The 25,000-nt window shown below is 33.5% G+C and overlaps 1 protein-coding gene across 4 annotated transcripts in view; it reads right to left on the reverse strand.

The window, feature by feature from the left end:
- LOC145242652 (protocadherin beta-2-like) overlaps window positions 1–25,000 on the reverse strand; it is a 269,133-nt gene that overhangs the window by 142,363 nt on the left and 101,770 nt on the right. For 2 of the 4 annotated variants that reach the window (XM_080105777.1, XM_080105778.1), the window contains exon 4: window positions 11,832–11,886. The exons of the other annotated variants lie outside the window; for them this stretch is intronic. In XM_080105777.1, the coding sequence (XP_079961903.1) occupies window positions 11,851–11,886 (36 nt within the window). In that variant the 3' untranslated portion in view covers window positions 11,832–11,850. The remainder of the gene's footprint in view (window positions 1–11,831; window positions 11,887–25,000) is intronic. 4 annotated transcript variants of the gene reach the window in all.

Consider the following 25,000-nt stretch of genomic DNA (forward strand, 5'->3'; position numbering starts at 1 on the left):
CACACACACACACACACACAAAGCGATGCTCTTATATATATAAAGATTCAGTTCGAAAATCCCTACAAATTTTTGAGTTCAATATAAAGATTCCAACATTTGGCAAAAGAAGGCCGGAGGTTAGATCAGCCAAAACGTTAAGAGAATAAAATCAAAGATAAGAACAGCAATTCAAATTAGACAATTTTCTACAGAGAACTGAAATCAAAACAAAAAAATAAACTGTAGCAGTAGCACATGACATTTTTATTTAACAAAAAACAAAACAACAACAACAAAAAAAAAAAGATAAAAAAAAAGCTCCATTCGTTGTTCAAATTTATTCCTGTTTATGTACCTCCCCACGAGGGCAGCATATGACACAAGATCGGTCTTTAATGTAGGGAAAATCCAGCTTCTCAAAAATAGGATAATCTGGATTGGGATAAAAATTAATTTCACTCCCAACAATGATAGAAAAAACAAAGTTTAGTATCAGAACAGATACTACACTTTGTAATATTTATTTGCACGAATTTTTTTTTACAAATTACAATGTGAAAAATTAGAAGACAGTCGATTGCTATTTTAGGTAAAAAAAAAAAAACTACAAATTTACCATTTCAGTAACATATTGGGCAAATATAATAATTTCGAAATTAAAAAATTAAATTAAAGTGTTATCAATAAAGTATTTCTACAAATCTGATTAAAAACTAAGTTTTAATCATAAAATATAAAAAATGAAATAAAAATTACGATATAAAATTCGATTCGGCATTTAGAACTAAAAGAACAATCCGTTTTGTCTCCCTTGCATTGTAACTTAACAAGATTTACTTCCCTTGCTTTTAAGATAAAACAAGGGCGTTAACTATGTTTATGTAACGAATTGATTTAATAACAAGCTAATTTGACCATTATATTTATTTAACATTATATTTATTTCTGAAATAACGATGAATGAAATAAAAATAAAACTAAGGCGTAAGCATCGAATTAAGTTTACGCGAGGGTAGTGAAACAAGAATTAATCATCTGCGCTGTTTGGACGTATCCGCTAATGTGCTAAGAAATGTATTCGGAAATTATCCGGTTATCTCCCTTGTTTTTTTATTATTAAAAACAATATTCGACCCGATGTGGTAAACATCACATATAGTGGCCAGTGTAGAATGCTAGAAAAAAAAAAAAAAAAAAATCTGTATAATCGTTAATTTTTTTTTTCATATTGGTATTGTTAAATATTAATAAATGAGAAATCATCTCGAATTTAAATCCATATGGTAAAAAAACAACAACAAAAAAAAAACATTTGAAATTGTGTGACTAAGTGAAATAAAAACAAGATGGCAACCGAATTTGACCTGATGTCGTGTGGATTATTCACCATAAGGTTGGCACATTCCAAGCATGTTTTCCCCCAGGTTTATATGTGTAATACTAGGTGTACCAGAATTTTTGTAGGAATTTTTGACACCCCTAACACGAAACTGCAAATAGAAAAAAAAACAACAAAAAAACTCGTAATTTCTCCTTTAAAAGTGGGTTGTTTATTTTCTTTATGGATTATACTTCCAGAATAAACTATTAAAGTTGTATAAAAAGTAATAGAAATGTTTTGGTATTATTTTTTTTAAACAGTAATGAAATTAATTGAATTTTACGAGTTCAGTATTTTTCAATTTTTAAACTTTAAAAATCTATCAAAATTTTTCTATTGATTCAATTTTTACGATATTTTCAGGGTCAATGAGAAATTTTATGCTCTTTCCAATAAACCGAATATAATATTTTAGACAAACGTTTTTTTTTTTAATTCCCCCCCTCCATTTTCAAGTGTCTATTAAAAAGTAAATAATTAATTTACTCACCAAAGTTGTATATATCGCAAATTGAAGATAAAAGATCAATAAATATATTCAAATTTAAAACAAAAAAAGAAGTGTTTTTTAGAAATTTACCTGTAAAGTTCGAAGTTTAAAACCTTTTTTTTTTTTTTAAACACGTTGTTTTTTTGTTTTTTTTTTTGTTTTTTTTAATGAAACCTTGGTCCTTGCTTCTTTAATTTAAAAATAAATTAGGGCTTGAATTACATTTTTCGAGGAGTTATAAGCTTGGAAAGACGGGGTGTAATTATTCAATAATTTTCCAGAAATTTCTGACACACCTAGTGTAATACTGAATTGATGGTTCCTCATTTATTGATATTTAACAAAAAATGATTATTATATTGTCCAATTTCTACTGTACACTCTTTAACCCTTATACTTGAGTGGCCCCTTGGCCTTGATAATGTGTTGATACCTATGAAAAAAAAAAGAAAAAGTCCAATGTGAACAAGTTCTAATTGAATTGTCCCCCTAAGTAATCCAAGTTACAAAATTCCCACTGTTTACTATGCTAAAATCACAATGACTAATGTATACCTATTAACACTTATCCTCGAGTGGCCTCTGGGCCTTGATAAGTGGTGACACCCATGTAAAAAAAAAAAAAAAAAAAAAAACAATTTATTATCCGAGGTCAATAGTGACTTAATTTTCTATTCAAATAAAAATCAATCTTAATTCATGGGAGGTAACTCTTCATAGACTATATTTTTTAAAATCGCAGCAAGCAAACTTGTGTGCTCGTGTCTGTGTGTCCGCAATAGATTTTAACAAAATTGTCTAACACGATAATGAATAAGACATTGGTTTCGTGTCATACCTGCATTGTCCACCATCTACAGCTGACCTTCGAATACAGGGGTCTCCAAAGTTTTCGATCGACGAGGGGAGGGGGCATATTGCTGATTTGGTAAATTTTTACCTGGTTTCCATCTGAACATTTTCATTTAAACTGACGACTTTTAAAGGTTTTTAGATATGCTGAAAATGAATATCCCATTTAAAATTTCTGAAAATATATAGTTTTCTGGATATTGAGCAATGTCATTTCTTATCTTATTGCTGGTGGCCATCTTGGTACGCTGGAGCGAGTGCTCGTGCGTGTAAATGCAGCAACTACAAACTACATGCAAAAGCACGTACTAATATGACCACCAGCAATAACAATAGAAATGACATCCAGAAAACTATTTATTTGCAGAAAAATTAAATGCAATATTCTTTTCCAGCATGGTCGAAAACCTAGTCGTCATTCAAAAGGAAAATGTTCAGATGGAAACCAGGTAAAAATTTACTGCTGATTTTTTAGAGCTACTTGATCAAAAAAAAAAAACAAAAAAAAAACAAAAAAAAAAAAAATGACCTGGACATGTTTTAGACTTTTGTGTTCACTATTTTTAATTTCTACTGAAATTGGTTCTCCCAAACCTCACTCTTTTAATCATTTTCTGAACAAAAACAAAAACAAGCACACTATTTTCACACATTTCAAATTTTGAAAAATTTTCCTGAATATTTGAATATTTCCGAATATTTTAACAGCTGTGCCGGCCAGATTAAAGGCTTTGGTTGGCTGGATCTGGCCTGCAGGCTTTAGTTTGGAGACACCTGTTCTAATATAACACAGGTGATATCCATTAATCCACAACGACAAAGATGAAATGGAGCTCATCTTATTTTATTTAAAACTGACACATGTTAGACGGCTTTAACGAATTGACTTCACAACTAACCTATCTTCGACCAAGTCTTTATTGACTTGATGTGCCCATGAAACTTCGGCCTTCAGAGGAAGCCGGTTCAACCAACCTAGAGTGAATAAGGCTGACACTGATACACAGGTTTTTATTTATTCCTCTTTTCCTCAGGTTTATTCTTATTACTTCCTATCATGCTAAATTTTCCGTTGTGAATTGAGCCTGCTACCTCAACTGTTCTATATCTACTTACCCGAGAACTCTTAGACATTCTTTTAACGTGGTTGTACCAGCAAAGTCTCCTGTTTTACACATATCTCACTATTCTGTCCAGATTTAATCTTCCTCTAACGTCTTCAGACATAAACCTATGTTTAAGACTCATATAACACATCCCTCATATCATTCTCATACCATGTTTCTCCATGCAATGCATGTCCTCAACTCTCACTGACTGGGTTTCGCTTATACAATAGAACCCCAGGATACGGCATTAAAAATTAGTAACAAAATGCAGTACAGTATATAATACACATGTTTATTAATCAAATAACATTATAAATAACACCGTAAGGCGGGGTAAATACTGTAACCAAGAGCCATAAAAACATTGTATTCCACATCGTAACCTGAAAAAAAAAAAAACGTATCCTAGGGCCACCTGTTGGAATTTTTTTTTTTACCAATAATAGTGCATCCCCCCTGTTTACATTTATTATTGTTTATCTGGTTCTTATATATGATTTCTTTGTATTTTGTATCCTTTATGATTTTAGTTTCGTATATTTTCGGTTTGTACGAAACTCCCTTTAATTTTGAGAAAAGGGAAATGCTAGCTCTGTGATGACGACACGAGCCCAGCGCGTATTTCGTCCTCTTTTGAAATTCTGCTGACGTGGAGAGTGAACGTGGTTCATTGCCCGGTGCTGAAAACGGAATTTTGATGATCCTCCTTCAAAGAAGAAAACCCGGCAAGAAATTAATACCCGGCTGTGACGAGACAGACTTCTGAAAATTAACTATGTGGCTACAGTTTTGCGCGTATTTTAGAAGGAGTGAAATTAAAGAAAATACCCTTTTACGTGACAAGGAATTTTGGAATTTCCTATCCGGACAAGCGACGAGGTCTTGCTCCTGAAATTCATGTGTGTGTCTACGGTTTGCACGCGAACATGGAGGGAGAGAAAATTCTAAAAGGACTTTAAACAAAAAAAAAGAAAAAGGCACGTGATGGCAGAACTTTTCTGAACTTTTTTTCTTTTTTTTACATAGGAGTCACCACTTATCAAGACCCGGAGGCCACTCGAGGATAAAGGTTGATGATAGGAAAATATCGTAGTAATCATTAGTCAATAGGACAATATCATAGTAATCATTAACCGTGGAAATTTGGTAAATTGGATTACTTAAGGAGATGGCTAATCAAGAATTTGTTTACATTGCACTTGAAAACGACCAAATTGCAGTTAGCTGGAAAGCAGACAAACGGAAGAGTTCCACTCTCCGAACTTTTTCAAATTTTTTCTATATATTTTAGCAACAAAAAATACATGCAAAATTATACTTTAGTTCTGGGATTGAGTTACGTTTGAACAAGCAATCTGTTTTAACTGCTTTAATCAGCTGTAATTTACAATTAACTGTACAAGTCACTCCTTCCATTTTTCTCTCTCAATTATCTATATATATTTTCCTTACAATTGGTGTTATTTCCTGATTTAAATATGCCAGGCAACACATAGGATTTTCCCATATGACACCAAGTTTAGATATAATTATAAAAAAAAATAAAGGTATTACAGTTCTGAATTTTTTAGATGAGGGCGGATTGTTTGTATTACTTGTTTTGGTCGGACTATTGTTCTCATCTTGAGTGTTATTTGTGCAACGTTTTGAAACTATCTATGGAGCCAGTAACTTTTCTCCTTTCTATTCTTTTCCAAGATAATGACCAACATGTCTGACGAAGGTCGAAGGCTACACCGACCGAAACGTTCACAAATAACACTCAAAATGAGAACAATAGTTCGATCAAAACAAGTTATCTATAAATATAAAAGCGAAAATGTATGTATGTGTGTTCGCTTTTTCTGTGTGTCTACAAAAGGCTTTTTTCAGAGAAGCGGTCGGTCGCCTAACAACATTTCTTTTTATTTTAACCCCCCTCCTCCCGGAGTTTTGATTTACGCAAAACCACACACACCTCCAAACACCCGGGCAACGCCGGGTACCCCTCGCTAGTATAAAAATAAAAGTACTTATGCAGAATAAGGACTGCTCTATCGTCAAAATTTTCCAGACAGTTTATGTGAAATGGTAAAAGCTACCAAACGAAAGTTTTTGCGCAAACGCTTGCCCATTTTCCCGTTGAAAATATATTATTTCTCTTAATTCTGAAAATAATCCAATGAATAATTATTGAACAATTTCCATGAAACTTAAAAAAATAATAAAATAAAATTTAAATCAAGAAATAACAAAACACTCATTGTAAGGTTAAGTTTCATGAGTAAATATTCTATTTTTTTGAATAACAAACAAACGATAGCAAACAAAATATCTTTAATTTGTTTTTATAAGATCTTTTTACTTTTTTATTATTTATTGTTGCTCAAACCAACATAAATATTTATTTAATTTTTTTTTAAATATATAATAAATCAATAATAGCAGAGAAATATTTTCTTAAATGATGTTGAATGCTGCAATTTCATTGGCTCATTCTTTTGACCCATTCATCATTTTGCATAAACTGCCCAATGAAGACATGGTTCTTATATTGCATATTACCCCAGCCCCTAATTCATATATATATATATATAAATATATTTACATTTTATGGTAAATTTTTTTCTGATAATTTATCATTTTTAAATTCCTGATTAATATATTTAAACTGCTTCATTTTTTTTTGATCCCCCCCAAAAAGGGGGGTGGGGGTGGACCTGTAAATTCGTTCATCTGTCCGCACTTTTCTCAATAACTACGCCTTGGAATTTTTTGAAATTTTGTACAAACATTAAACATGATATGAGTAAAAAAGTAACAGTTGCTTCCCTAGGAGGTGCCTTTTAGGTTAAAAGGCTAAAATTGACACTTTTGTGCTTATCAAAAAAAAAAAATAATGATACCTTGGATTTTTATAAAACTTTCTGAAAAGTTGTAATTAACTGATTTCTATATAATTTTGTTTGTCTATACTTCATGATAACTCTTAGGTGTGCCCCAGGGGCTCTTTTAGGGCTAATAAAAACACTCCATTTTTGGGACTATTTTATCATATTTGTACAAAATTTTCTGTGTATGTCTATTTAGCAGTTTTGCATGGTGCTGAACTCAAATTTAAATATGTTCAAGTCTTGGGGACTTTTGGGGCTAAATGGGGGGGGGCAAATGATGGACTTAATCATTTCTTTTTTTGCATGGTGCAGAACTCAAATTTATATATGTTAAGGCCTTAAACTGCACTGTTTGCTCATTTTCACCAGAATTTGACATCCCCTGGGGACTTTTAGGGCTAAATGGGAGGGGGTGGGGGGCAAATGCTGAACTTAGAAATTTTTTTATGCCTCATTCACTGTGCACTCATGGGGACCGTGTAAGCTTCACTTATTTTTTTTTAAATTTGTTAAATTCTGTTATTAAATAAATTAAAATTAAGTTAAACTAACCAAAAAATTTCTCCAAAAGTTTTGGCAAAAATCAAACAAACTAAGTATGATATTCCAACAGTCCATACACTAAAACTGAGACAAAGTTTGTTTAAAATTGAAGCTTTGAGGTTTAAAAGGTGCTTGTTTGGATTGTTGATTTTTTTTAAACCAACACATTAAACGATTAAATGTTCTATCGAAATTAGTATGAATTCCAAAAATTTACAAAATATGGTCCAATACAAAAATGATTACAAGTAAAAATAGAATTTATCGAATTATCAAGTTTTATCGTATGTTTTAATGTGAAAGAGTTCTGTGACTAATTCAGTATCTCCCTTGACTTACTTAAGTCAAGGGAGACGGTTAAGGGTCTAGAATTTTTAAACATGTTTGAACATAATTGCAAATGATTTTTTTGTTAAAAATACTCCTAGTACATGTTCTACTTGGTCATTGTTCGTAATTTTTGGCATTTATACTAATTTCGACATGGCATGTAAGTACATAATATCGTCATCTGAAACGCTTTGGTTTAAAAGACCATCAATCTACACAAACATCTTTTAAAACTAGTTTGAAACAGAGCACCCAAAAGTTAAAGTCGCAAATGGCCATTAAGAATTTTATTAATTAATGCAATAAGAATTTTTTTCTTCTATTCTTGTAAACAAAAATCTAAATATAAGCGAAGCAAACAAAATTCGAAATAAAAAAGATATCTTGAAAACAACGGAACACAACCAAATCAACCAATATAATTAAAAAAAAAAAGATAAACCTGAGTTGTCTCCCTTGAACAAAAAATAAATGAAACAATTTTCTATGAATGCTGAAGACATTAAGACAAGCCTATCTAAAATAATTCCTTAAAAAAAAAAAATAAATAAATAAATTTTTAAAAAAAACTCATTAATTTCCACATATTTAAGGCTTGGCATTGCAGAAGAATATCTAGCAGAAACAAAAAGCAACACAAAGATATCTGACAAAAACGAACTTGGGCATGCGATTAAAAAGGATTAACCATTTTTTTTTTTCAAACAGAATCACAAAAAATATAAATAAAAACGCTCCAACATGGGAATAGTTTTTACCTGGATTTTTTGGAATGAGAAATTTTGATTATTTCTCTCCGGACGAGTGTCATAAAATAGCTGAGATGTATTACTTTATATTTACAGTAACTCCCCCCCCCCTACTCCCATTCACCTATCAAAATATATTTGCCTATTTGGGAAATTTTGGAACATCAAATAATGTTACAGCTCTGAATTTTTGAGATTAGGATTAATTATTCCTATTACTGTTTTCAGCTTGAATGTTATTTCGGTCAATGTAACCTTCGACCTTCTTTAGGTGTATCTTGTCGAACTTGGGAATCTTTATGCTCATTCAAAATTCCGTGCAGATTCCTGCGTTTAACAGAAAGATTCCCAAGTTTGAAAAGATACACCTATTTTTATACGTGGAGTTATCTTAGATTCATGTCTACCCAAAATAAACCCCAAACTGTTCTAAAATTGAAGATGACCATCACATCCAAGATCTAAGGTAGAAAGCAATGTGTGAGTGTTATTGAAAATTTTGTACATTGTATTCAGGTGCGCTTATCATTGAATAGCGAGAAAGCATAAACTGTTGGACATTCATGAGTGAAACTTGGTGGGCGAGCCAGGCAAAGATTATTGGATTATAGAATGGTTTAAACTGTGATGACCCTCTTCAGATCATGAATAATCAGAGGATTGTTTAAACAGATATTATCTTTGGAATAAAAAACACAGAAAAAAGCTGCTTTGGTTTTGCAATTCAGTGAATGTGAAGCCCATCCAGGATCACATCTCCTATTGATGAAACTATCACCAAAGTGTCCTCATGTATCATTAGACAGTGATAAAGCAGGGATTAGTGGACACTTAGGACTGAAACTTGGTGGACAAGTCAGTTATAGACTGAGATTTATTTGTGCCAAATATCATCATTTCATCATTTTGCGAGCACAAACTCCATCTTTTCATATCGTTGTTAATATGTGCGCACGCCACTGCACAAATCAGAAAGCAGGAGGACTGACTTGACCTTCCACCTACATACAGCATCTTGATAGTCCGAAATGGTTACCTATCTAGTACTGACCAGGCTCAGCATTACTTAACTTCAATGATCTAACGAGAACTGGTGCGTCAATGAGATTGTGCCCTATATGTGCCAAATATGGTTGGATAGCATGGGTGGCACTTTTAGGAGGGTCACTCTGTATTTTCAGCATTATACAAGTTAAATTTTCACCCGTTCATTTTCTTCATTATATGTATTTGGAGATTTGATCTCTTGCACTTCTTAAGAGGGATTATGAACTGGTCTTGGGACGGATATTCTTTCAGCTTGTTATAAGTACAGCTGGGACAACAGCATATTCTTTTCATTGTTTTTACTCTCGAGTATATATCCAAAACAGTTTGACACAATTAATAAACCGAGAACCACATCAATCTACATAAAAATATAAGATATCAATGGATATATACCTGAGAGTCAAAACAAGGAAAAGAATATGCTGTTGTCTTAGCACTAGTTATAAGCTCGTTATGAGAGATTACTGCATGCTAAAAAAAACTCAACTCAACACTGAACAACACCTGCGACTTGATCATTGACTGCCTGAAGCCTACCAACCTGAATCTCCACACCAGCATTCAGATGTGAGAAGGGAAGTGTCAGCTGATTAGAAATCACAAAAACTATTACTAATGAACGCCATCACCTTCATGGACATAAACCAATGGTACAATACAGGGACGTGCAGCATGGGGTGGGGATAGGGGTACCCAAGCACCTACCCCTTTTAATTGTTTTTAAAATGCCCTTCTCAGAGAAATGTGCCCCACGGAGACACCATTCTTTTCAGTTTAGCATCTGCCCTAAAATAGTTCTCTGCATGTGTCTGGTCCAACAACTAAAGCCAAGGAGAAGCTGCCTCAGCCAAACCGAATATTAAACAACATCTCAGAAACTGACCAAACTAGAGTTGAAGATCAGACTGCTACAGAATGTTCCCCTTTAACTTACTAACATCGGAATCTCTCCTTTTTAAAACCCCCTCTCCTGGTTCAGAAGCATCCATGTTAAGTAGAAAACACTCAACTGTCTGAGCACAGGAATGTGTAGATGAAAAATTGCTAGAAGAAAGATGTTGTTAGAAAACTGACGCAGCCGTCTGCGAATGTGGAGAGGAGGACCATACGATGCAACACTGCCTTGTCTGCTATCTACTGACGAAACCGGTGCAGCTTGAAAGACCTTGTACAAAACAACCATGATTCAAAGAACTGTATAAAAAGTGAAAAAACTGTTGCTTTAAAGACATACAGGGTGGAACGATAAAATTGTCGCCTTAGAAAAGAAGACATGATTCCATTTACGTTTGATGAAAACCGGTTTCTTTTTTTTTTTGTTGCAGACCATCTACAAGTTGGCCAGTTGTGTACGAATTCCAAGAGTGATAGAAGGCACAATGTCCAACGAGCGAGATCGGAGATGCACAGCTGTACAACTCATGCTCTCTACCGATCAAAGTTATGATAATAGGAACATCGCAAGCACTCTCAAAGTGCATCGCTGGATTGCCACGAATAACAAGGACATGCATCAAAGTTATGGTCTTTGATGTGCTGCTAGTCTCAGTCTTTTCTACAACTACTATTGTGGCATGTGTTTCTTAGAATTGTCTGATCTATTTCCTGCTTCCTTTGTTCCAGCTCGTTTGACCCACTGGTCTAGAGGTCTCCATCAATTTGCTGTTTCATACCTCATTCTAATACAGCTTCCTATTTAAGCATCTTCTTTCTAAGGACTGCAAGGTTGTGTAACTCTCTTCCTGCTCACTGTTTTCCTTCTGGCCTTCTGGTCTTTTCAAGACTAATGCCTTGAGACATCTCTTGTTTTTCAATAACCGGATTTCATTCTTGTTAGCTCCGTACATCAAGTGGGTGCATGCCTCGTCTCGAGCAATTTCCATAAAAAAAAACAGAATACAACAATGGTTTAAAAAACTGCATAAAATGTGGAAAACTCTTGTACGACCACATGCTTCAAAGATGAAAAATTATTGAGGTCAGAATTTAGTAAGACCAAGAGTCACACGAGGATAAGGATTAATTATTGAAGGTAATCAGATGGGTCAAACATCATCTCATCTTATTTCGGTTTATACGATTATTATGTTGTTTCGACAGATCTTGTTTCATATAGTAGTTAGACGCGTCTCTCAGAGGAATCGCCATTTTTCTACTAATCGCAGCTATACTTCCCAGATGATAAATTGCATTTACTTTATATTGTTGATGTGTGTCTCTCTACATTGCTTACCCTGGCAATTCATGTATATTTTGATTTTAAAAACTGAATAAAAAGTGGGGAAACTGTTGTATAACCACATGCTTCAAAGGCACGCATAGAAGAAGAAGAAGAAGAAGAAGAAGAAGAAGAAGCAACAAATATAAAAAGAATTGTTCAGGAAAATTAATCACAAAATGTGTTAAAATCTTAAAAACAAACAAATGCAACACAGCAAAATTCTAGTATAAAAGCTAACAATCGTAACTCACACTGAATGTCATGGCCATCTCAATAGAAATCTTCCTGATTTTGTTCCGTCTTCGGCTAGAACAAAGTTAAGAAATATATCTTATTTCATTTTTATTAGTAAAAACGATTAAGGACATTTCTAAAAAAAAAAAAAAAAAATATCATAAATAAAATAAACAAAGAGAAATTTTGAAAAGGAAGACAAATAAAAAAATTAATTTTGATTGGCTGTGAATACGAAACACTTTTACTCAAATATCAAATGTGTATCAGGCGGTTCTGAACGAGACCTCCCCCCCCTCTATATATTAGTGTCCAATCAATAATAATCCGCTGAAAATTGCAAAAAAAAAAAAAAAAAAAAAAAAAAAAAAAACGAAAGCTGTTTAACATGGGGAAGTTGGGGGTGTTTATTCCGAAAGTCGTTCTTAACATGGAGAGGTTAGAGGATGTTTATACCGAAAGTCGATCTTAACATGGGGAGATTAGGGGTGTTTATTCCGAAAGTCGTTCTAAACATGGGGAGGTTAGAGGATGTTTATACCGAAAGTCGATCTTAACATGGCGAGGTTGAGGATGTTTATACCGAAAGTCGTTCTTAACATGGGGTGATTGAGGATGTTTATACCGAAAGTCGTTCTTAGCATGGGAAAGTTGAAGGTGTTTATTGTGAAAGCCATTCTTAGTGGGTGTAATTTTCGTTCAGATTCGCCATGTATGTATTTCAAAATGAAAATATTATTGGCTCATGTGCAGATTAGTAATGCTTTCAACAAACATTATCATCTGTATATGTGTGTCATACCGAAATTAATATAAATTGTGAAAATGATTCAGTAGAACAGTGACGTGCAGAGAACTTTTCCAGGGCAGATGCTCAAGTGAAATAAAAACGGTAAAATATAGAAATAGTGATGCACAGGCCTATAATACATTCGTCTGAAAAGGGCACTTTTAAAACAGAAGTAAAAGAGGCAGGTGCTTGGGTACTCCTAGTACTCCTCTTTGCACGTCCCTGGAGTAGGAGATGATGCTAGATGTATTTTTAACAAAAAATCATCCACAATAACGTTCTGATATTTTGTGTTTTAAAATGGTGGAGCCTTAATTAAAATCAAGGGAGATAAGTCAGTTTGTCATACCAAATTCATCGCACAACTCTTCCGCAATAAAACTCGATAAATTCTATTTTTACCTGACAATTATTTTTTTACTAGATCATTTATTGTAATTTTTGTAATTTTTACTAATTTCGATAATTTAGCAGAGGATCCAACAAACAGCTATAGGAGAAAAAACATGCATAAGAAATAAATTTTACCGTAGACAATGGAAGTTAATTTTATACCTACCTTCCTCATTTGTTTTGGTTTTCAAGTAGTTTTTATTGCTTTTTATTTAATCTAAAAAATTCAGTTTTTCCGAGCGGAGTTGAAAAAAAAATAAAAATAAATAATGGCGGCATCTTATTCTTTGGAAGAAGCAAGCCTCGTTTTGAATTCTTTTGATATTTTTTATAAGAGTACCTAGCGTACTATAAACACCCCAACCTCCCCATGTAAGACCGACTTTAGGAATAAACACCCTCTAACCTCGAAAGTCGTTCTTAACATGGGGATATTGGGTAGGGGGTATTTCTAAAGCTGTTCTTAACATGAGGAATGTTGGGTTGTTTATTCTGAAAGCCGTTCTTAACATGGGGAGGTTGGGTGTGTTTATTCTGAAAGCCGTTTTAACATGGGGATGTTGGGGTGTTTATTCTGAAAGCCGTTCTTAACATGGGGATGTTGGGGTATTTATTCTGAAACCCGTTCTTAACATGGGGATGTTGGGGTGTTTATTCTGAAAGCCGTTCTTAACATGGGGAGGTTGGGGTGTTTATACTACGCTGGGAACTTTCGTAAAAAAAAATATATACAACAAAAATTCAAAACACCTGTAAACCTTGAATTCAAAACGAGGCTTGGGTCTTCCAAAGAAGATGCCGTCATTTTTTTTTTTTTCAAATCCGCTCAGAAAAACTGATTTTTTTTTTAAATAAAGAGCAATAAAAACTACTTGAAAACCAAAATAAATGAGCCAAATAGATATAAAATTCACTTTTTTTTTACTACAATAACATGTCTTGCATATATTTTTTTCGTTGTAGTCGTTTGCTGGCTTCTCAGCTAAATACCCCTAATTTCAACATGGCACGAAAGTACATAATGTTTTCACATGAAATACGTTGGTTTATAACACCAGTAATCTATACAAGCACTACTAATATATTCTATTTGGAAATTGATACACATTTGATATTCATTTATGTAAAAGTGTTTCATATTCACAGCCAATCAAAATTAAGTTTTCATTTTTCTTCCTTTTCAAATTTTCTCTTTGTTTCCTTTTGTGATCAATCAGTTCCGGTCACGTGATACTGTCAAGAGTCATTGTCTTTGGGGCTGATTTCTTTCACAATCGATTTTACTGTTAACAAATATTTAAATAAATTGCTTATTTAATTTTTATGCCAATAGAAATGGTTAAAAAAAAACAGTAAAAAATTGGTGATAATCTCAATAAAGTTAAGCAAATAATAAAGAAAGTTTTAAAATTAACTGTGTCTAACTGTGTCGGATATATACTCGAGAGTCAAAACAATGAAAAGAATATGCTGTTGTCATAGCCTTAGTTATCACCTTCCATTCTCCTTTTTAATAAATACGACCCCCCCCCCCCGATCGAATAATTTATAAATCTGGAAACCGTGACACACGTACGTACGTTAAAGGTCTTATTCTTCTTGTTGTTGCATCATGGCGTGTGCATGCCGTAGATGAAATCATGGTTATTATTCTCCATAAGCTGGACCGATTCCTCTGAAGGCATCACATGATTTTGAACTTGGCAGAATACATGGGGTGGGTTGCCATTACCTTCCCCACCGCAGTGGCATCTGACTCGCCAAAGGTACTACGATATTAATTTGGTCAGAAATAGTTAAGCCCAGAAGTCAGTTTCTAAAAGCTGTAAAAGACACATGCCAGCATGTCAAACAGACGTTAAATCGATGATGGTGGTGGTGGTGGTGATGATGATGGTGGTGGTGATGATGATAGCAGAGACAATTGTTTGTTAATGACAAATCTAATTCTTGAGACAATTAAAACGTGCAGCTGCCATTTAGACGTCTTGGCGTTGTTATTCCGGCTGAAAGAATAAAAAGCGGATTTTCTCTTTGAATATTGAATGTCTGTTTTGCCTGATTCCTTCGATTGTGCCCGAATTTCTAAATCTTCGTCCGTTATTAGAATGTTTGGAATAACAAATATGTTTGCGATTCTGTTTTTTTTTTTTTTTTTTTTTTTTTTTTTGCATCTTAAACATTTGTCCAGGTTAAAATGATAAAAAGGGGGGGGGTTAAACAGAAAGGATGTTTTTGTGGAAGGCAAGGATTCTTAGAATACCGTTTTTTATTTATTTACTTTTTAAAGCAGTACTAAATAACATTAGTGCAAAGTTTGGTGTGGTTGTTTTGTTTTACGGCATATCAACCCTTTGGGGGGATATTTAATGCCAAATCCAATAATTTTGGAGAGAGTTTTTATGCAAGTTCTTTATATAGACGATTGCTAACTTTTTAACTACGTTTCGGATGTAAGACACGTGCAGGTCATCATCCAAAACCCAACAAACCTTTTTGACACGCTCAATTATCTATTTCCCTTCTTTCTTTTCTTTTCTTCTTCTTTCCCCTCCCCTCTCTTGCCTTGTCTTATCTTCATATTTTTACAAACGTTTTAATTTAATTTTTATTTTTTATTGCTCCCCCTCTCTTTTCTTTCCCCCCTTTTCACTTCTCTCTTTCTTACTTCCATTCTCTTGGTTTTTGATATCCATATGTAATCACAAAAAATAAATAAATAAATAAAATAAAACATATTTCCTCTTTATTTTCATTTTAACTTGAATCATCTGACGATATGGACGGATAATTTTTATCCTGTCTATTGAACAACTAGACGATCACACAATGTTAGCCCTGATTAGATATAACAAGCGACATTCCCTCTTATTAAATAGGAATATACAACACATGTTTTCAAAATACATCTCCTCCGAGGCACAAGATCACAGAGCAGCACAAGTCAGTTAAATGATTGCACCTTTTTGTGAGTCATTCTTTTATAGGTTTTTAGCCGGTAAAAATAGCTGTTAGGGAGTCAAAATTGAAAAAAAAAAGGAAGAAAAAAAGGTACTTGGCAGGCATGTTGAATTAAAGTATGCACAAATAAACGTTTATACGTTAAAGTCGATCCATTTTTAATTATTTCTTATCCGTCTGACTGGTTTATCTAATATATAAACGCCTATATGTCAGTCTGTCTGTCGATCTATATGTCGGTCTGCCAATCTGTCTCCATATTTTCAAACTCTATCTCCTCCGAAACTAAAAGTCGCAGAGCAGCGCTAAGGACTTCAAATAATTGGATTTTTTATGAACCATTCTTTTATGGGTCTTTAGTCAGTTAAAATTGATTTTAAAGGTTCAAAAATGAGTCAAAATTGCAAAAATCGTTAAACATTTTGTACATTCGTCTTTGTTTATTTTTAATTAGTTTATATGTGTGTCACGTTGGTACAGTGGTAACGTCACCAGCTTTGAATGCTTCAGTTTTGTTTTCGATTCTAGCTGATGGCACCCAAATACTTTTTTTTTTTTTCAACTTTTGAAATCACGACTCTATAATAATATATATGAAATCTGGGCAAATTAAAATATCATATTTAAGCATATTTTATGACTGAGCACAGCCCCCCCCCCGCCCCTCCAGTAAAATATCTACATACAAAGGTATATTCAGCAGTATACTGAGAGAATTTGAATGCCTAATAGACACTATCTTCGAGTGTGGAAGGTCCCCCTGTAAAGGGGTTTGTTAGGACAACCTGGCATGAGGATACTTTTCCCTCGAAGTAAGCCCTGACTAAATAGTATTTGCGACCCAAATAAAATCTCTTCGGTGTGGCTAACCAGCACTGGCTTTTACGAGGAAAGGTACACCTTCAATGTTACTTCAATTAACAGCATGAAGCTGGATACTTAACCAGACTAGATGAATTCTTGTCCTGGAATCTAGTAAGACCAAGTGACCATATATATATATATATATATATATATATATATATATATATATATATACATATATATATATATATACATATATATATACATATATATATATATATATATATATATATATATATATATGGAAAAATGGTGCGGTCCTTCTACCGCTCCAGAAGATATCTCACCCCTGAGGCAATTCTCTATCTATATAAAAGCCAAGTACGTCCAAGGATGGAGTACTGCTGCCACATCTGGGCAGGAGCTGCTAAAAACAACCTATCCTGTCTTGACAGAGTACAAAATAGACTTCGTAGCCTAGTGGGAGATGCCCTTTTCTCTTCCCTGCAACCTCTCTCCCACAGAAGGGACGTTGCGAGCCTGTCTTTGTTTTATCGTTATTTCCATGGCAAGTGCTCGTGTAAGCTCCAATCTCTGGTCCCCCCTCGCCAATCTTTCACGAAAAACACCCGTCTAGCTGAAACAACTGTCAGTAATTTTTCCCATTCTTTATCTGTGCCTGAATCAAAACGTAGATTCCATGAACAAAGCTTCTTTCTTAGAACTGCATGCCTGTGGAACTCTCAGCCGTTTGCCTGTTTCCCACCTGACTACAGCTTGGATGTCTTCAAGTCCAACATAAACAAATTCCTGATAAACCGCCCCCTTAAGTAAAAAACTTTATGAAATCTCCATTGCTAACGATTACTACGATATTATCCCTTTGATTACTGTACACGCAATAACCCTTATCCCCGAGTGGTTTCCAGGCCTTAATAAGTGGTGACTTCCATGTAAATATATATATATATATATATATATATATATATATATAAATGCTATAACGTACTTAAATGGTCAATTGAGGGAGAGGGAACTAATGTTCTTAACTTCTTTCCTAACTCAATACTTGAGATGTAAAGGAGACATTTAATGGAAAATTGGAATATCTATGTATTTCATATAGAAATCGTTAGCTCCCAGAAGGAGGGAGGCCTGTTGATTCCTGAGACCTTCAACTGAAGTAAAATGAAACTACACACACACACATATATATATTTCTGTGGAAATATGATTTTTTTAAAATTATATTCACCTTTTTTCATATACTAATCCTTAATTTCTGAACCTCAATGTAAATACAGAGCATATAACAAACAAATGACTAAAGTCTATATTCCAAATTTCATGATGTTCACCATCTTACAATTTATTCCTTTAATTACCTTGCCATTCACAATTCTTGACAGCAACTGTTTCGTAGTGCAAAATCGATTAATCTATTCTGCCCTTAACTCCTCAGAAAACAGCAACTACCAATCCATCAAAAATAAATAAAATGCATTTGGGCATGGTTTCGAAATCCGGAAATTGGAAGAGAAGTTGCAATTACCTTTTATTTTATCTTTTATTACGTCATTTTATTCAACTGAGGAGTGATACGTTTCTATCGAAATATTCTGTTTGTCAATTATTTACGAAATATATAAATACGGTAGAGAAGCACACAGAAAAATGAAGATGCATTTGTTTAAAAATTCACTCTAAACCATTTTTATTTTTTTTTTGTGTTTTTTTTTGTTTTTCCATATAAAATTGCAAACATATTTCGTAATGTAATATCCAAATAAGCTTCTTCATTAAGAAAACATATTTTTCATTTTTTTTTTTCAATTCAATTATTTTTTTCCCAATTTATTCTTGATAATTCAATACATATCCCTACAACGTATCTTTTTAAGAGATAATGTAGGAATTTTCAATCAATCTTCTTCTGTATAAAACGCCATTTTCCAAAGGAAAATAGTTATATTTTTATTTCTTCAGTAAAATTAACTTCAAAACAAAAACAAACATACGTAAATCTAATGTGTTAAAAAAATCCTGATGTAAAGTTATTTTTGTGGAGAAACACACACACACACACACACACACACACACACACAGACATGTACTAGCTGGACGCCCGGCGTAGCCCAGTCATACAATACTCTTACACATGATATTTTAATTTATGCAGATTGCGTAATTGTGTATGTATTATTATAGAATCAATCCTCTATTGATTATTATATATTAGAAGGAATAATTTGCCCGGTGGACTAATTCGCAAAAAAAAATAAAATAAAATAAATAAATAAATAATAATGATAATGGTGTTCATCAAATTCTGTCTGTGTTTGTTTACAATATCACGTCAGCTGACATTTGGGCTTGACAATCTTAAATGGTTTTCCTTGTCTTATTGATATAAAAAATAATTTTTACAGGCAAATATTTTACGTTACACTGGCCAAGGTTACACCTGTGTAACGTAAAATATTCCACTGTAAAAATTTCTTTTTATCTATGAGAGAGAAAATACTATTTTTAAGATCGGATTTTTTTCGATTTTCAATACTTATCAGATGAATTTCTGTACAAAAGATATCTAAGAACACCGCCAGACATGTAAATCAACATTGTGAAATCTGCAAAAAATAGGTTTAGTCGTTTTGGAATCTATGAGGAAGGAGCTCACAGACATAGAGACAATAGTATATATATATATATATATATATATATATATATATATATATATATATATATATACTATTGTCTCTGTGAGCTCCTTCCAGTTGCCCGTTTCACAGCTCATCAGTGCGACTAGACAAGCAACTACCTCAAGCCAGGATTGAAACCCGACCGCCTGTACGACAGTCAAGACTCCTAACCATTACACTAATTGGCAGCTGCTGTGCGAGTTGTGAATTAACAATGTTTTGACATCGTCCGAAATACCTAAGCTTCATTTGTTTACACAAAGAGCATCGCTTTATACGGTAATCGTAATTCGTGTATCACTTCCCAATATGCTCAACTCAAGATGAGGAGCATTATAGTCATCCACATACAGTACTGTTTCGCTGTTTCACAGCTCATCAGTGCGTCTAGACAGGCAACTACCTCAAGCCAGGATTGAAACCCGACCGCCTGTACAACAGTCAAGGCTCCTAACCATTATGCTAATCGGCTATATATATATATATATATATATATAATACTAATATATGTAGTATAGAGTGTTTTTAGAGGCGGCGAACTTTTCAGTTGAAAAACTATTTTAATAGCACATTTGGCAACTATCGATTATTTTAAATTCAGCTTCGTTTGGCAATTCATCATGTGGTGTCAGCAGTCCGGAGCCACATGCCACACAGCATGCAGTACGGTCACTTTACTGAGAGAAAGATTTGATGAATGAATAATTTCACGAAATGGACCTGTCAAATGGCCACTTTGTGCAATTTAATCATATTAGATAATTTTCTTTGGGGATATATGTAAAGTCCCATGTCTACGTTGATAAACCAGACACAATAGACTACTTAGAGGACAACATTGTCGAATGTTCTCTTCCAAATGGATTTCTTCCAAGAATGTGTTACTGCCGAAATACAGCCTAATATAATATGCAGAGTTTATAAAAATTGATTAGATTACACCATATTTGCATACCATGAGGTCATATGCCCAAAATTCTGTTTAAATAAATAAATGTCCCAAAATAATCTTTTGAATTAACCATCTATTTGTATAATAAAATATTTTTCTGTGATCTTAAGTCCGATTGCTAAAAATCACCCTATAAATCCTAATATGGGTAGTGGCCCTGTCGGTGGGGCATTAGAATACACCGACTCCCCCCCCACCCTGCTAAGAGTAAAAGTCCCTCAATGGGGGTCCTGGATATGACCTTAAACTATATCCAGTGGTGAGGCCCCCAACTTGCGGGCTTTGGGGAGTGTGGAACGACCCTTTAATTACCATTGCTCCCAGGTCCACTCTGACCCGGAGTGGTAGTACCTGTTAGGGTCCCAACTATGGGTTAAATAGAAACCGACATGAAAACAACAAATATTCTATTAAAAAAAATTTTCTTCAAAATCTTTGGATTCGGCATTAAATAACCCGAAAAGGGTTGATATGCCGTAAAACAAAAACAACCAACCAACCAACTAATATAGGTAGTATATGCATACACATATATACTGCATGTATATAGTACATATACAGTATTAAAAAAATAAAAAATGAAACTGCGGCACTAACCCTAATACCGGTTATATATATACTAGCACGCATCTCAGTGTTGCCTGGTCGTAAAGTATGCTTAAAGATAATATTTAATTTATGTAGATTTTGTATTTATTATAGAGCCAATTCTCTATTCATTATTATCTTATACCCAATATATTGTAGTGGTTTCGAAAGTTATAAAAAAAAATGACTTGGATGCCATCAACTAGAATTGAAACCAAAATATTTAGTTCTTCAGTTTTATTTGTTACCATCTGACCTAAAAACACATGGATATACAAAATTTTTAAAAATGAACGCAGTTAAACGTATAAATGTATATTTGTGCATGCATGGAGGATACATTGATTTACGCCAATTTCTTAATTTTAACTCTTTAGCAGCTATTTTTACTTGCTAAAAATCAAATCGAATTTCTTCCATAGGTTCGAATCCCTTTATAACGAGCTTCAAGTCTGTAGACCACAAATTGACAAAGTAGTTTGATAGAGACCTATCTGCACACACACACACACACACACACACACACATTTTCATATTATAGATACATAGATTCATATTTTGGTTTGCAACAGTTTATTAATTACAGGGTCTGAAAGTATTTGAGATTTTTTCTCCGAATTCGAAAATCATACTCGAAAGATTAACGACAATAGAGAAAAGCAGTAAAAAAAATCATGCCGAATCGATAACACTAAAAATGACAACACATTGAAAAATTCACATTTAATTCTGACGATTATAACTAAATTCCTCAAAAATGTGCTGATATTCATTAAATAATAAAAATAAAAAAATGAACGTATAATATTATCTTTGTAGATGCTTTAATATTCATATTTTGTCTTAGGATTAATTTTTTTTAATTTTTATACTAGTATACCACCCAGCGTTTCCTGGTCGTAAAATACTCCTAAATATTATATTTTGATTTATGCAGGTTTAGTATTTATTATTTAGACCCAATTCTCTATTGATTATTATATTGTGCCCAATACATAGTAGTGATTTCAAATGTTTTAAAAAATATATATGATTTAGATGCCATTAGCTAGAATCGAAACCAAAACATACAGCTCCCCAATCTTATCCGCTACCGTTTGACCTAAATCCATATGCATACAAAAACGGCAAAAAAAAAAGAATAACGTTGTTGAACCTATAAATATATATTTGTGCATGCGTACAATAAAACTTTAAGTCAACTTACGCCTGCCAAGTGCCAATTTTTTTTTTTTTTTTTTTTTTTTTACAATTTTAGCTCTTTAACAGCTATTTTTACTGGCTAAAAAACAAATCAATTTTTTTTTTTTTTTACATATGTTGAAATCCCCTATATATCAAGTTTCAAGCTGTACACCAAAAATAGACAGAGGAGCTGTGTAGAGGCCGTTCCTCAGATAGACAAGGCAACAATTGGACTTAACATTTTGTGTGTGTTTCTTGCCTCTCTGTGACTCGCATATTACTTTAATTACTTATTGTTAATAAATCATTAAAATTAAAAGTGCATTACATAAAATAGTCCGTGCTCCTCGTCTCTTCATGACTTACACTTTACTTTAACTATGCATTATGTACTACTAGTTCTATTTATCCGGCGTTACCCGGATGGAAACAGGATAAGATAAAAAATGAGACAATAAAAAAATCTCTATGCCTACTTTGTGTGTGTGTGTGTGTGAGAGTTCGTACTCCAACATAGTTGGGCTGATTTTTAAAATAATTCACACAAATGTACTCCATGTGACTGGGAGTGTTCTTAAATAGGTTTTGTATCGAAATTCGATAATTAAAAAAATCTTATTTATTAAAGAAAGAACAGTTCCATTTTGACTAACGTTAACACCCTTATACAGCCTAAAATCACAAGTACATTTGAGAGGTTCTATTGTTAGAGAATGGATCGAGAAAGAGAGGGCGGGGGTGAAAATTATATTGTAGACACGTAGACCGGAAGTCAGGATCAGCCGATCGGATTGCGTGTGAGTCACGTGATCAGGTTAGCTGAATTGAAGAGATTGAGTTTGGACTTAGAAGGCGACGGACGGCTTCACAGTCGTTTCCTCCCCTTCACTGGGTGGGGGGCGCTGACGTGTACCACGCAAGCCAGAGATTCACTTTCCATCCTTCTGCGAGACATCTGGAAAGTGAAATAAAAACTATAACACCAATTCATCATTTGGAGTGAAATGAATCTTCGCCCCAAAACAGGTACCAGTCTCCCCTCCAAGACGAGATGAATTCAGATGGACCAACATCGACGACGCGCAAAGGTATGTTGAAAAATACATGTACCACACACACACACAACAGCATATGAACATATCATTTAATAGACTGGACCACTAGGCGATCACACGACATTAACCATGATTAGATATAATACACGATCCCCTTTATTATACAACAACACAACACTATCACCGCACAAGCAGAACAGACCGGCGTATAAAATCAACATTAGGTTCTTTGATAAGACAGGGGTCCATTCGAAATGGATGTTTCTGTTTAGAGCACAATTGAAGCATGATACTTGACTTTTGCATTTTAAACTTTAATTCAAGCAATTATATAAAAATAATTATATAAAATTAACATTAAGTTCTCTACAGTGCAATGTAGACTACAGTGTATTGTGAACTCAGTCACTGCGGGGAAACTTGTAAAGCTTCCTCCTAGTGCCCTGCGATGGATCTGTTACTAGAGCAGGCAATTAACCTAATTGATAAAAAAAAAAGATGAAAAAAAAAGGGGGGGGTCGATTTCAACGATTTCAGTGACAATTGGAAGTGTACAACATTCGTTTATCCTCATTCAATTCCGGGCAACGTCGAGTCTCCGTGCTAGTAAATTCATATTTACAATTTTTAACAATTCGTTTCAGTTTTATTTTGTTTTATTTCTTATTTCAATGCATATTTCATTAATAACTCAATTCGAAACTAAATAGTTCATATATCAAGATCGGGTATTACATGTGTGTTTTTAGCCTCTGTGTAACCAACATATTTTTTTAACTTGAAAATTGATAATTATAAACAAATTTTCAAATACGAAAAAATAACAATCTGGTGTTCAGAGTTGGGAGCAGGAGTTTCTTTGGCTAATAATTTTTTCCAGGTAATGCTAGGTATCCCATGGGTCCCGCTAATTTAGCGTTATAATCCCGTTGGCAGTGTGATAAATAGCCAAACTTTATTACTAAAGATGTGTATGCATGAGGGACGTTCTAAAAGTAATGCCTCCTATTTTTATTCCGGCCGAATGGATCAGAGGGGATTGTAAATTGCATTGTTATGATGACTGAACTTATGCATTCATAACCTGAAAATTTCATCTCTCTGTTGCAGATATTGACAGCGTGAGACTCTAAGAAAGCAACCTCTGTCAGTGATGTGTGCCAGAAGTAGAGATGCGTTATTGAATTCTTGGCAAAAATGTATTGCGAATGCTGATGACTATGTAGAGAAAAGTCAATTCTGGAGCACAAAAGGTCGTCCGTTTTTATGATACCACTCATGTTTTCGTTAGCTTTTCAAACTTTTGAGTTAAAAAAAAAAATAGGAGGCTTAACTTTTGGAACGAACCTGGTATATTTGTGTGTGGGGACGAATGGATTGGATGACACAATCATTATTCTGCAGAAGAAATCTATTTTGCCTCCGTCATTTTAAAGATATCACAGCATCTTTAAAAAAAAATAATAAAAGTTATCTCTTTTAAGTATCTGCTCTCAATAAAAAGAGAAATTGACATCACCCGGAAATATGCAGTCTGTTAAGTTTTCTGTTTATTATTTATTTCATCTGGCTTTTATTAATCCTTTCTTCCGCCATTTTTTTTTTTTAATTCTCGTTTTGTTATTGTGGAATATTCCAGTCATTGCTTATTGAATTCCAAAGATTCAAAACATTTTCAAAAAAGAATTGCGGATTGTTCCATTTGTAAAATTAAAAAAAAAAAAAATTAAAAATCTTTTTTTTTTTATTTATTTAA

The sequence above is a fragment of the Euprymna scolopes genome, chromosome 21 (assembly GCF_053919585.1).
Source record: "Euprymna scolopes isolate OS-2025 chromosome 21, ASM5391958v1, whole genome shotgun sequence".
NCBI lineage: Eukaryota > Metazoa > Mollusca > Cephalopoda > Sepiida > Sepiolidae > Euprymna > Euprymna scolopes.